This window comes from Pelobates fuscus, chromosome 5 (genome assembly GCF_036172605.1).
Source record: "Pelobates fuscus isolate aPelFus1 chromosome 5, aPelFus1.pri, whole genome shotgun sequence".
NCBI lineage: Eukaryota > Metazoa > Chordata > Amphibia > Anura > Pelobatidae > Pelobates > Pelobates fuscus.
In genome coordinates this window covers 226,627,286-226,642,379 of record NC_086321.1, presented here as the reverse complement: position 1 = coordinate 226,642,379, position 15,094 = coordinate 226,627,286, and the positions used below count along the sequence as shown (strand labels likewise).

Below are 15,094 nucleotides of genomic sequence, written 5' to 3'. Positions count from 1 at the left end.
CTTGAAATCTGCATTTATCAGTTCTGTGGAAGCATCAGTATCCAGTATGGATTGCAAAAACGAGCTTTCGGCTCCACTTGGGAGCTGACGTTAGAGGGGGAGGATAGGTCACCAGCGCTGAGGGAGCCCGGTGATGGATTAAGGTAAGTTTTAACCCCTTCAGCCCAGCAGGAGGGAGGCCCTGAGGGTGGGAGGGACCTGAGGATTATATAGTGCCAGGAAAACTAGTTTGTTTTCCTGGCACTATAGTGGTCCTTTAACCCCTTAAGGACACATGACGTGTGTGACATGTCATGATTCCCTTTTATTCCAGAAGTTTGGTCCTTAAGGGGTTAAAGTCGCCTCCATTCTCTCTCTCTCCCTGGAGAGCTTGAAAGCAGTTTGGCAGAAGAAGGTAGGGCACATAAACATTCTTCACAACATAGTATACACCAGTATTCTATAGAGGTTGTAGTGTTTAATCAACCTCCCCAAATCATATGCAAATTAATCAGATAAGCGTCATGCAAAAACATAATCCTCATTGCTTACATAATGACAAATGCATGTTTTTTTTTTGTTTGTCAACTCTCATCCCATATGAAGTTGGACATAATGAGGATTAAAACACAAAAAAATTACATTATTTACAATAAACGTTTGCTATGCAGGTGTTTATGAGGTAGTCATCTTTTTCTTGGTTTTCATACAATTTAATAAAAAATTGCATAGCTCGGTTTGCTGCATCCAATACAGTTTTCAACAGAAAACAGTCAGCTGAACTACATGTCCCATAAACTCTAGCTTTACAGAAATTTATGGAACATACATATACAGCACTCCCAGAAACAACAGGGGGCCAGAATTGTTGAGAGGGCTGTCACGCAGAAGATGCTGAATCATTGGATTTGCAGCGTCAAACCTTCAAAAGAGGAGTATACTTTTTTTATTGTAATTAACATTTTTTCGATGTATTTTTGCACATTTTTTTTTTAAAGCAGAAGATACTTGGATCAGTAAAAAAAATCTGAATGTCAAGGGATTTGAGCACAGAGCAATATTTCAGATAAAGAAAGTAAAAAGGATAACAAAAACGCTAACTAACCATTTACAAACGGCAGTAACTTTGTTAAATTGGGGTGGAAGAAGCAAATTTTTAAGATATGCAGCAAATACAGGAACTAGGAAGGTATATTTTTAAATGCTTATGTTTTGTAATAACTCTGCTTGAAGATGAAGGGAAGTAGTGTTCTTACAGAGTTACTTTGGCAATAAATATTAAAACTACATAAAACGTGAAAAAGAACAGTTAAAGGTCAGATTGGATATAGTTTAACCCATTCATGCTAGAGGCAATGTTAAGAATGTTAAAGGGACACTATAGGCACCCAGACCATTTCAGCTAATTAAAAAGGTCTACGTGCAATGTCCATTACCCCTTAAAGGGACACTATAGTCATCAGAACAACTACAGCTTATTGAATTTGTTCTGGTGAGTAGAATCATTACCTTCAGGCTTTTTGCTGTAAGCACGGTCTTTTCAGAGAAAATGCAGTGATTACATTACAGCCTAGTGATAGCTTCACTGGGCACTCCTTAGATGGCTGTTAGAGATCCTTCCTGGGTCATGGCTGCCTAAAATGCATCCAAACATTCAGTGTCTTCCCCCTCTGTATGCAGACACTGAACTTTCCTCATAGAGATTAATTTCATCTCTATGAGGAGATGCTGATTGGCCAGGGATGTGTTTGAATTGTGCTGTCTCTGCCCCTGATCTGCCTCCTTGTCAGTCTCAGGCAATCTTATAAGGAAGCATTGTAATTGGATCAGGCCACCACTTCTGATGATGTCAGCAGACAGCTTGTTTTTCTAAGGCAAACAACATGCAGATCTACAGCTCCAGGCTTGAATACAGTAAGATTTTGCTATATTTTTGGAGGCATGAGGTGCCCAGGAGGTTTAGATGGTGGTTTTAACACTAGAGGGTCAGGAATACATGTTTGTGTTCCTGACCCTATAGTGATCCTTTAACCCTGCAATGTTATATTTTGCAGTTTTTGAGAAACTGCAATAATTACATTCCAGGACTAAGACTGGCTCTAGTGGCTGTCAAACAGCAACTAGAGGAACTGACGTTGGATGTCCTCACGCTATGCATGAGGACATCCAGCGTCATTTATATCCCCATAGAAAAACATTGCAGCAATGCTTTCCTATGGGAGGGCCTAATGTGCTTGCAGCAATTGCCGTGCATGGGCATTGGCCCCCTTACCTTCGGGTGCTGCCAAGGGAGGTGGTAGCGCCGATCCAGCGCCAAGGGACAAAGGGTGCTGGAATTGGGTGAGCACACAGGGTTTTTTTAAACCTTACAATGGCAGGGGCAAGAGGGATACAGACAGAACTATATACTATAGTGCTAGGAATACAGGTTTCTATTCCTAGCACTATAGTATCTCTTTAAGTAACAGGTTTTGCCTAATCTTTGTTGTAAAGAGGTTAATATGAACTCGCCACATTAAAAAGTTGTAGCTGTGCAAGAAGCATTTGTAAGTATTGTAATATAAACTGATAATGCACGTTGGACTATAGAACCTTTAGGTATGTTAAAGATGAACAGTATGTAACAAAGTTAAAGCAATTCATTTAAATAAAGCTGATCAAGCAAAAAGCAGGGTCCAAAACCGATTCATCTATGTTCTAGAAAGAACATCCCCCATTTGATTCTTTGACCCTTTTCTGCAAGATTAAACAAATATTTTCTTTTCATATAAGAGTCACGTTACCTTATGCATCTGATGCATGCTTTCCTGTGGATAATCTGGGCCTATACTGGAAAGTTGATGGGATACACTGGGTGGTCCTGGACTTGGTCCCATCATGCTGTGCACTGATCCTGGAGAAGGTCCAGGCCCTGGGCTAGGTCCTAGGATAGGTCCTGGAGAGGGCCCAGGACCAGGAGATGGCCCCGGGTGAGGCATTGCACCCGGATCTGTAGGTGTCGACATTGAATGTTCGTGGCTGAAGAAAAAAATAATAATTAAAATACAAAACCAAGTAAACTGTTTATTTCAAGAATCTTTGAAAGATTAAAGAAAATAGAATGCAGCATTTTTGAGCATATAACAGTTGAGTACAGAAAAACAAAAACAAAAAAAATGCTTCTCTCAAATGTGGAGGTACAGTGTTGGAACTTGGAAGGTAAGTAAAGCTGCAGTAAGTTTGCAGATTTAATAGTGTGGAAACTTTCCATAGAAGTGGTTAAATCGATAACACAAAAAATATGATTTAGTTAGAAGGAACACATGAATGTCAGCAACATGCTGAAACAGTCCAAGTTTTATTTTACACAATATTCAGCCATTATGAGATCTTTAGAGAGTAAAAATTGGGAAACACATGCTGTATGCAATAAGAGCAGCAAGACTTCTTGGATCTGCACGCATGTCCTCCACACCAATATATCCAGCAAGTACCTTACATAAAACATGACTGGTTAAAGGCTATCGGTCTCTACACAAGCCTGTCCTACTGATAAAGAACATTTATATTATTACAACTAGTATACAAAGCAGAACGTACTGCAAGAACTGATGCCATAATTGCAGCTACTTACGACTCTAGCTCATACAGACTGTAGCCTTATAAACACTTTTTACAAGCAACCCCATGCAAACGTGTTTCTAGTAGAAGATAGGTCATGGAAAGATTCAGCTAAAAAGTTTACATTTACAAAGGTCCAAATCAGCCACTAAAGTTCACAATTATGAGTAAATCTCTTAATTTTACACAAAAAATAAATTGGGGGACACATTTGGAGGTAAAAGGGTTACTCCAAGCATTATAACCACTACAATGTTTATGATGCCAGAAGTATCCTTGCCTGGTTCCCCAGCAATGGGGCAAATGGTTAGCGATAGAGCCACAGAAGCTGTAAGCTGTGGCCCCTGCCATTCATTGGGTGAGAGCATCAGCTGACTGCTCTCAGCTAATGACTGATATTCAGGCAACAAAATTGACACTAGGCAGCCTCAAACTATGTAAATTGACACTAGGCAGCCTCAAACCATCGTTATTAAAAGGTTTCCCTTTAAGTGCCTCCATACATATTATATGTTGGTATTTTTTAAGACAGAAGGGACTTCCTTTTAATATCCTATATGTATATCTAACATAACAATTGAATTGAGCAGTAATAGTGCAAGAGCATGATATATACATAAAACTGCTTCATTAAGCTAAATTTGTTTTAGAGACTTAAGTGACCCCTTTCAAGAATACACACCTGCGTCCAATACCATTTTGTTTGTTTCAAACTGCAAATCTTACAATTTAAAGTTACTCTCCATTTTTCCTGCTTTTACCTTGCCATTTTATATAGGTCATCCACTCACTTATGAACCAGGTACACAATCATTTACTCAGCATAGACAACATAGTATTAATCCAAGTCAGTATTGTGACTATCACAACTTCCTCCAATTGTCCATAGCAATATAGCTGCATTTCACTGCTTTATGATTAAGTTGGGTTTTCTCCCTCAACTAGGAATTGCAAAACTAAAAGGAAAATTCAAACTTAAATAGTCAAGACATGACTAGAGCTTAGTTGGAAATTGTTTCCAAACAAACTACAGTCTAAATTTTGCCATTCAGTTTGACACAATTCAGTGTTTAATGAGTAAATCCAAGGTCTAAATCAATTGTGATATACCCGTGCATGCGATAAATTAGAAGATATTCCTGAATGCCTTAGTAATCTCTCGCATGGACTATTGTAACTCGCTCCTAATTGGTCTTCCCAACAGCAGTATTGCCCCGCTACAGTCAGTAATCAATGTTGCCGCCAGACTGATTTTCCTCTCTAGTCAGTCCTCTCACACCTCACCCCTCTGTCAGTCCTTACTGTCTCTCTTATATCTCCTCACAGATCCATAGGTATGCCCCTTCTCGGTCTCTCCGCTTTGCCCGTGACCTTCTTTTGTCCGCTGCTCGCACCCGTACGGCCAACTCGCGCTTGCAGGACTTCTCGCGGACGGCTCCCTTCCTGTGGAATAGCCTGCCTACCGCCATCAGACTCTCCCCTAGTCTTCAATCGTTTAAGAAGTGCCTTAAAACCCATTTCTTTAGTAAAGCCTATGGCCTCCCAGACTAACTTCTACCTCACATACCTGTCTCTTGCTCTCTCCTAAAGGTCAGCACTCTACTCTCTCCTCCAGTTCTGCTTCACTGCCACCTAATTTGACTGCAATTTCCTTTCCTAATGTGTTTTATACCCCACCTCATATAGACTGTAAGCTCGTTTGAGCAGGGCCCTTTTCAACCCATCGTTTCTGTAAGTTTTTTTGTAATTGTCCTATTTATAGTTAAATCCCCCCTCTCATAATATTGTAAAGCGCTACGGAATCTGTTGGCGCTATATAAATGGCAATAATAAATAATAAATCAATTCTAAGTCTAGTAAATTATCATTGACTATTTTAAAACCAAATATCAACCTTTTTTCTCTACTCTTTATACAGTGATCAACCACAACATTATTATCACCTGCCTAATATCGTATAGGTCCCCTCATACTGCCATCCGTTCAGATGCGCCAAGGCTTGGACTTCACAAGACCACTGAATGCGCCCTGTGTTATCTGGCACATTAGCAGATCCTTTAAGTCCAACAAGTTATGAGGTGGGGCCTCCATGAAACAGATTTGTTTCTCCAGCACATCCCACAGATACTCAATCGGATTGACATCTGGGGAATTTGGAGGCCAAGGCAACACCATGAACTTTGTCATGTTCCTCAAACCATTCCTGAATAATTTCCACTAACACCAGGGAACACATTGCCATGAAGGGATGTACATGGTCTGCAACAATCTCTTGGTTGGTGGTACGTTTCAAAGTAACATCCAAATGAATGCCGGGACCCAAGGCCCAACCGTAATTCACCTCTTTCATATTAAATGCACCCACACTTATTATATCATTTTATTCAGGGGAAACTGGGTTGGGTTTTGTAAGAAATATTAGTTAATTTCTCATATCATTTTATAAGATGTATTATCATTATTGCTGACTTGTTAAACTACTTTTTGCTTTGTATGCTAAAATTTAATGTACGTCATAGATATGCTGAGTGTGGCAAAACTTGGACAATGACATTTTTCCTTTTAGGATGTCTGACAATGTGATACTATGCTTAGTATACAATTGTATAGGATGATCTAATATGATTGAGTGTGACAGACTTACAATTCTATAGGATGTAAGACAATGCTAAATACTCAGGATGTCTGGCCTCGGATCCAGACATATTCAAAGAAGGTCTTATCTATCTATTTAACATGTGATATTTAAGGAAGTAATCAATCTTATATTCTGAATGGCATATCTCATGACACATGTAAATACAATTGTATAAATGCCCGATTCACAGTAATACAAATTGAGAACTTGTCATGCACCTTTCGTGTGTCTGTTATTTGCTGAGCAAGTTTCTCCCGTCAATTGATGTGGTGACCGAGAGATACAGAATTGAGGGAATTGAGTCCAAGACAGCATTAACCCTTTCAGCTTGGTGTCTAGAAGTGGGATCAGCAAACAGCAAAACCATTGGGTAAGTAGCCTTTTTGTGTCTTAATTGACACTGATTGTCTATGATTCCCTTTGGTTTAGTAAGACTGTATCCAGTAGGAAAGGTGTAAGGACTCTAGTTATATTGAGACCATGAGAGGTCTCCAGTTTATATTGAGACTATAAGAGGTCTCCGGTTTATTAGACATTTGGTCTAAATATATAGGGTTTTGGTAACCCAGGTTAGTATCTAAGATAGATACAGGGTATCTCAGGTAGATACAGGTTTTTGAGACCATAAGAGGTCTCCGGTTTATTAAGACTATAGGTGTTCTGAGGAGCACGGTTTATAGATCTATAAGTATAACCCAAACTTCTCTTTCTCCCGGTCACCTTTGTTTGTCTTAAGTGTTCTTTGTGGGTGATTGTTTGTCTATATTGGGGACACACTTTGGTAAGTTAGTAGTGTCCCCACTCTGAGTATGGGAAATGTGAGTTCAGGTCCTGAGTGACCAATATGTGTACATGTATATGTGTGTGTATGTATATATGTATGTATGTATATATGTGTGTATATATGTATAGATGTGTGTATATATATATATGTGTATATATAAGATAGCAGTACTTTTAAACAAATGGAGGTTTTTAAAATACATAGGGATTAAGGAGAGAACGCAGGTAACTTGTTTTTCTTTGGTTTTTATGATATATTGGGGCTGATGTGTGTTGTAGTCCTTGCTGCTGCCCAGTAGTGATGGGAGTGAGCGCAGGACTTATCTTTTTGCAAGATAGCAGTACTGTGTATTAGAAAAGAAATGACTCACAGGTTGTACTTGATAGACCTACTTAAATCTTTTTGCTTTATTCTTTCTGTCGCATAGAAGTATAAGTTTTATTGTAAGTTATTTCACATGGGATCTGTGTGCCTGGTATGATTGTTGCTTTAAAATACCATAAGCCCACTACACTTTCTATGAGAGTGGGATAAGTGTAAATGTGTTAAATTGTTTAAATAATGAGCTCAGTATATTTTATACCGAGACAAAAAAAAAGAGACACTTCATTAGTATTTGAAAGTTAATTCCCCATATGGGATTAATTGTATAGAACACCAATCAGCACATCTTCCCTGCCCTGTGTGTTTGTTGCAAAGGATCCATACTAAATATGATTTTTGTTTGAAAATAACAGAGTAACATTTTAAATTTTCAGCGGTCCAACACATGCTTTATTTTGTGCTGTAAGTTAACCTTTTTATTGCTACAGATGCCTTAGATGATCCAGTACAATAACTACTGCTTGTGTCTTCTATGTCTCACATTATGTGTTATTTTAAATTGTGGTATATAGCCTGGATCAGAGATCATTGACAAAGGTTTCTACCTGTTGTACTAAGGCTCTTGGAGACTGACCGGTCTAAGGTTTGCCATGCCTTTTAAACATGGTATAGAATAATTTTTTTTTAAGTCTCTGAGAGTTCTGAAAGATTCTGGTGAAACCATGTCTGTGTAATCTGATCCAGATGTTTGTTCAATTTCTATAAGATGTAAGTTGATGCAGAAGCATCTCAGATTAGTTAATGGAAGTTTTATACAAATAGTTGAGTTATGAGCGCGCTATATAAATGGATCCTTTCTTTATATACAATACTATAGTAGAGTAAAGTAATGAAGTTAATTAAGAAAATGTATACATAAGAATCCCTAAAATGAATCTAATCTAATATTGGTATACCATAAAAATATGTTGTGATTACAGCTGTTAACGGTTTATTCTGTGTAAATGGTGATTGTGATAATGTGTGAAGTGTGAAGTTTAACTGGAAAGTGGTTTAATTTATATGTTGCTGTATTGTTTTAAAATTATATGTGAATCAGTTTGTTACAGTCTAGTGATACTGATAAGAATGCCAGCTAAATAACCTAGCAAATAACTGTTTTACTAGCTGTTGAATACTAGCGTTTTGGCTGAGGATAGTTGGAGTTGTGGTCTGATATAGCTATATGGGATTGGAGATTTTGAGATGTTAGTTTAAGATTGCTTTTATATTGTGTCTATCCGTGTTTCCTAGGAGGGAGACAGAGTGTGTAGTTGCGTGCCCATAAATGTGATTTCTGTATTGGCATATCTGCTGGGTACCGATTATGTGTTTCTACAAAGATACTGTTAAATTAATTGTTGTTTATGAGCTTAGTACTTCAGCAGGATGTGCTAAAATGTAGAATGAGGTGGAAGTTGAAATGTTGAGATTATGGAAGAATAAGCAGTCTATATTCACTGTTTTGGCATATAAGCAAGATGCGAAGGAAGAGATTGGTAATATGATTTGTGTTGGAAGGATGAGGCAGGTTTAATGTCTGGAGATGATATGGATCTCCTTAAAATACAGTCATGCCTTGGTAATATGTTGCCACAGTATTCTTTGCTTGTGAAATAATTGATTTCAGACTGGGCCAATTTGGGTGGCTAAGATTTTCTTACCAAGGATATAGAAAAGGAAAATGCAGGTTGTTTTGACTTAAGAAGGTTTTTAGGAAGTAAGGTTGCTTATTATGCTCAGGGATTGCAACACTGTCCACCTACACAGGCTGAGAGCGAACATGGGATGGAGCACATAACGCCCGTGGATGGGGTGGTCAAAGAGGGGCAAGGGGATGGAGACAGGGAAATCAGGGTTATAGTGGCAGGGGTAACCAAGGAGGAATAGACAGGAACACTTGTTTTAACTGTGGCCAGTATGGCCACTGGAGAAATGAGTGTCCACACCCCAGGAAACCCCAGATACCCCAACAACCCCACAATTCTCAAAATATGCCCGGTAGATAAGAATAACACCAGACCCACTCCCAACACCACTGGCCAGCATATCGCTTAGTTCAGGACTTTAGAGCCCTGAATGGTTTAATTGTGCCCATTGCACCCATTGTCCCTGATGTGACATCCCTCATTACAGCCATTTCACATGATGCCACTTGCTTCACTGTTATTGATTTAAGTAATGCATTTTTTCTATACCTATTGATCAAGAGACACAGCTACTTATGGTTTTTATTTTAATTTTTGAAGGCTGTCAGTTTACCTGGACACGCTTACCCAAGGCTATGTGGATTCCCCAGCTGTTTATTCGTTGGTACTCCAACATACTCTAAAAAACATGGACCCCGGTCTTGGTTCCGTCCTTTTGCAATATTTTGATGATTTTTATTATGTAGCCCTAGCTATGAGGCAAGCACTGTGGATACTGTCAGCAACTGTGGGTCACAAGGTTGTTAAACACAAAATGCAATTGTGTAAATCAAAGGTTGAATACTTAGGTTTTGTTCTGGCTTCAGGCACCAGACAATTGAGTCCAAAACGTATTGAGGTCATTCAGAGGATTCCTACACCCACTACTCGGAAGGAGTTGCTCACCTTCCTCGGCATGATTAATTACTGCTGCCAATGGATCCTTGAATGCTCCCATTATGACTCAATCCTAAGGCAGGCTGTACGTTCTGACAGCCCTGAAAATGTCTGTTGGTCACCAGACATGATAGCTGCATATATTGCCCTCAAGGTTGCTATTGTACAAGCCCCGGCTTTAGGACTACCTGTCTATTGTAAATCATTTTATTTGTATGCTCAGGACAAACTGTAAAACCATGGCCGCGGTCTGTGCATAAGAGCAAGGAGGCGGTATGCGTCCCATAGCATTCTTTTCCAAAGTAGCTTGAGCACAGGGTATGCCGGTTGTCTCAGAGCATTGACAGCATGTGCAATGGCTGTTGAAACTGCTACTACTATCACACTAGGGCATCCTACAAAACTTCATGCCAGTCACCAGGTCACTCAGCTGATAACAAATCTCACTACACAACACATGACAGCCCAGCGCTTAAGTGGTTATGAGATTCTTTTTCTTAATACCCAGAATCTGTCTATTGTCTATAGTCTTGTTAATTCTGGTCTTGTTTGTTTTGCATGCTATTCTCATTTCTGCTTCTGACTCTGTCTATACCATCTAAGCCTCATAATTAGTGATGACATTTCCAGAGGAAATGCCTTGGCTGACAAAGTGGCAAAAGGAAGTTGCAGCCATAATGTTTGGATTAAACAAGGTTTAGAGAAAGATCAGAATGATCTGTTCTCTAAAGAGGGGAGAATAGGCATAATTGAAGCAAACAGTCTTTTGTAAGATAGTGTGAACCATGTATGAGAACACATCCTAATATTCCACACAAATCACAGCACGGACATTTGCCCCCTCCAGCTGCTCTTTTTACACACTTACAGATTGATTTTATTCATGTATCCAAAATTGGTAAGAATACTTACTGGTCATAGTTGATCAGTTTAGTAGATGGCATGATGGCCTTTGTGACATCTAGGGAAGATGCTAGGACTGTAGTGAAGATTATTGTTGCTGAAATTATTCCCAGGTATGGCGGCTCTCTGCAGTATTGGCTCTCATAATGGCTCGGTTTTTGCCAGTAAGGTTACCAAGGAACTTGCTAAATTCTTGCAAGTTACCTGGAAGTTTCATATACCTTATCATCCACAGAGTACAGGGGTAGTTGAAAGGATGAATAGGACTATTAAGGAAAAGCCCAGAATTTACCCAGGAACATGGGTAAATTGGACTAGATATCTACCAGCTATTTTAGCTGATATAAGAATGAATCCCCACAAGGTGACTAAATTATCTCCCTTTGAGATTTTTGATGGGATGACCTTTTCCCACACCCTGGGCCAGGGAACCGCTTGTTATAATGTCTGGGGATTTACAGCTAATACAAGAATATGTACAGGAATTGTTGATAAAACTGAATGGTATGTATGACAAAGTGTCTTCGTAGTTTTCCCTTACCTTCACAGGAACCTACTCATCCATACCAGCCCGGTGACAAGGTGTATATCCGTCAGCTGAACAGAACCAGCAAAGGAGGATACCCTTTTGGACCACCTGCTACTGTGATTGCTGTATCCAGAACCGCTGTCCTCACAGATTCCGATGACATCTGGATTCACGCATCCCGAGTGAAGCTGTGTCCAAAGAGGGGAACCAAGGAAGACAACACCACTCCTCGCTCGGAAACAGAAGAAGTTCCCTTTAGCGAAGCATCATGGCTTTTACACCGTATCGTAGATTGAGAGGATCATACGTACCTGAGACCAAGATTATGTTTTTCGCTATGCTTTTTGGAGTTGTTATACTCCCTCTGATATTGTTCCTTGAATACCATTATGAGTACAAGTCAATGGCAAGTTTGAAACCTGTTTGTTTCTGGAGAAAAGGACTTTGACATGATGAACAATTCTTCAATACCCCCAGCCCAATTAGGCCTTAGCCCCTCATCTAGCTTTCGTCACACACGCTCCCTCAAGAACCTTTCTCCACCACCTTTCTATCAGCATGTAATATGCAATCATTCATTCACTGAACGCATTTGGATGAATTGGACAAATAGTAACCCTTATAAGTACCAGTTACCCATATGGAATGTGTCCATAGCTAATGAAACGGATGCATTATGTTTGTTTGAAGGTTCACGGAATATTGTTAGATTTTATAACGCAGAAATGTGCATAGTTAAGGTTGCTAATTACACCAAGATCTGTGTCACATTATTTAATAGAAGTTCTGATGGTAAGAAGAAAAACAGGTTTTGGGATATATATATATATTATAAGAAAATTAATAAGGTTGCATATCAATATAAACAGACAGGCCGTATTACTTTTAATAATGATTATATAACTGGTACCATTAATTGGAGAAGGGGACAAATGTTGTAACATTATGTAACACAGCAAACAAAAGGCAGAAAAGGGAATGGTATGACACACTGTTAGGAGGTGCTGGAACCACTATGGGTATACTAAATAGTTATAGATATGGAGACCCTCAAGAATAAGTTAAACACAGCCAGCATGCATATAGGGACTGGTTTCCATGCTACTGCAAACTGGGCTCCAACTGTTGTTAAATCACAGGTTACAGGATTGGATTTAGATAAATCTATGTATAATTATTTAGATAATTTAACTGTTGCAACTATGAAATTCACTACAGGTCTAAGTAATTGGAGTATTTGTGCCATCAGGTATTTATGGATGCAACAACAAGGATTGGCATTAGAAAACACACTAATGATTCTTAAATTAGAGAAGATTAGAAGAATGCTTAACCACACAGATGTTTCATATTTTTCATGCTTTTGCTATTTTACATTATATCATGCATCATCAAAGGATGTTAAATTAGCTTGTCAATTTAACACATTACCAGTACCAGTTTATGATCTCTTTGCCAGAAATTTAACCTGGTGGGCACCTACATACACAGGTAGCCACACATATCTTAAAAGGAGAACTCCTTAAGGTGAGTTCACAAATTCAGAATGATTTAGCCCATCAATGGTATGACGCTTTCACTGGTTGGTCCCATACTGGATCCCAGATAATGAAATCATTCTTCTATCCGCTTGTTATTGTAGTTCTGATTTTATTGTGTATGAATTTTTATAACTGCCACCTTATTTGTACATTGAGGAAGAGAATACAGAAATTAATTCAGAACAGAAACAATTGGAAATTCTCCTCTCTGCCACTGGAGGGTATCAACCCATCTTTAAAACTGGGCCTTAGGAATTACCACATGGGAATCAAGGTGAAGAAATTAATTAAAGTCCCGCAGGGAGTGACTAGCACCCCTGAAAATACCATGTGGAGGTTTCTCTGTCCTGGTAAGATTTTTATCAATAACATGAGCAAATTTTATTTTTGCTCAAAGAGGGGAAATGTAAGAAATATTAGTTAATTTCTCATATCATTTTATAAGATGTATTATCATTATTGCTGACTTGTTAAACTACTTTTTGCTTTGTATGCTAAAATTTAATGTACGTCATAGATATGCTGAGTGTGGCAAAACTTGGACAATGACATTTTTCCTTTTAGGATGTCTGACAATGTGATACTATGCTTAGTATACAATTGTATAGGATGATCTAATATGATTGAGTGTGACAGACTTACAATTCTATAGGATGTAAGACAATGCTAAATACTCAGGATGTCTGGCCTCGGATCCAGACATATTCAAAGAAGGTCTTATCTATCTATTTAACATGTGATATTTAAGGAAGTAATCAATCTTATATTCTGAATGGCATATCTCATGACACATGTAAATACAATTGTATAAATGCCCGATTCACAGTAATACAAATTGAGAACTTGTCATGCACCTTTCGTGTGTCTGTTATTTGCTGAGCAAGTTTCTCCCGTCAATTGATGTGGTGACCGAGAGATACAGAATTGAGGGAATTGAGTCCAAGACAGCATTAACCCTTTCAGGTTTATGGTGTTTTGGGAAGTTACAGGGTCAAATATAGCACGTTATATTTGAAATTCGCCAGATTGGTTACGTTGCCTTTCAGACTGTAGAGTAGCCCAGGAATGAAATTTACACCCATAACGGCATACCATTTGCAATAGTAGACAACCCAAGGTACTGCAAATGGGTTATGTCCAGTCTTTTTTAGTAGCCACCTAGTCACAAACACTGGCCAAAGTTAGCGTTAATATTTGTTTGTGTGTGAAAAATTCAAACAACGCCAATTTTGGCCAGTGTTTGTGATTAAGTGGCTACTAAAGACTGGACATACCCCATTTGCAATACCTTGGGTTGTCTACTATTGCAAATGGTATGCCATCATAGAGGTCATTTTCATTCTTGGGCTACCATAGGGTCTCAAAGGCAACGTAACCAATCTGGCGAATTTTTATGCGAAAAAACTGAAACACAAGCCTTATATTTGATGCTGTAACTTTTGAAAACACTACAAAACCTGTACATGAGGGGTACTGTTGTACTCGGGAGACTTCGCTGAACACAAATATTTGTGTTTCAAAACAGTAAAAAGTATCACAGCAATAATATCGTCCGTGTAAGTGCTGTTTGTATGTGAAAAATGCAAAAAACTTCACTGGCGATATCATCGTTGTAATACATTTTACTGTTTTGAAACACTAATATTTGTGTTCAGCGAAGTCTCCCGAGTAAAACAGTACCCCCCATGTACAGGTTTTATGGTGTCTTGGAAAGTTATAGGGTTAAATATAGTGCTAGCAAATTAAATTCCCTATACTTTTGGCATGGGTTGTCAGGAAGGTCCCGCTAATTGTAATTAAATAAAATACCTAATTATGTAAAAATATTACATAAATATATATATATATATTTTGATTTAATATTTTTATTTATATATAGGTATATATATTTATGTATATAGATATATATATTTTGTTCTACATGTATTTTGATATAAATATATATATTAATATCACAATACGGTTAGAATGAAATAACACATCTATATATTTTTTTAGGATTTATTTTTTATTATTTGTTATTTTTATTTTTTAACGTATTTACTTTTTTATATTATGTGGTGGATTTATATATTATATTTAATCAATATCAGTCTACGTGTAATTTGATATTAATATATATATATAATATTATATTATATATTTTAATAGTAAAATACACCTAGACAGTGT

General features: G+C 38.1%; 1 protein-coding gene across 4 annotated transcripts in view; it reads right to left on the bottom strand.

Moving 5' to 3' along the window:
• SMARCA2 (SWI/SNF related, matrix associated, actin dependent regulator of chromatin, subfamily a, member 2) overlaps nt 1-15,094 on the bottom strand; it is a 209,013-nt gene that overhangs the window by 142,615 nt on the left and 51,304 nt on the right. For all 4 annotated transcript variants that reach the window (XM_063455081.1, XM_063455080.1, XM_063455082.1 and 1 more), the window contains exon 2: nt 2,763-2,997. In XM_063455081.1, coding sequence (XP_063311151.1) covers nt 2,763-2,984 — 222 coding nt within the window. In that variant the 5' untranslated portion in view covers nt 2,985-2,997. The remainder of the gene's footprint in view (nt 1-2,762; nt 2,998-15,094) is intronic.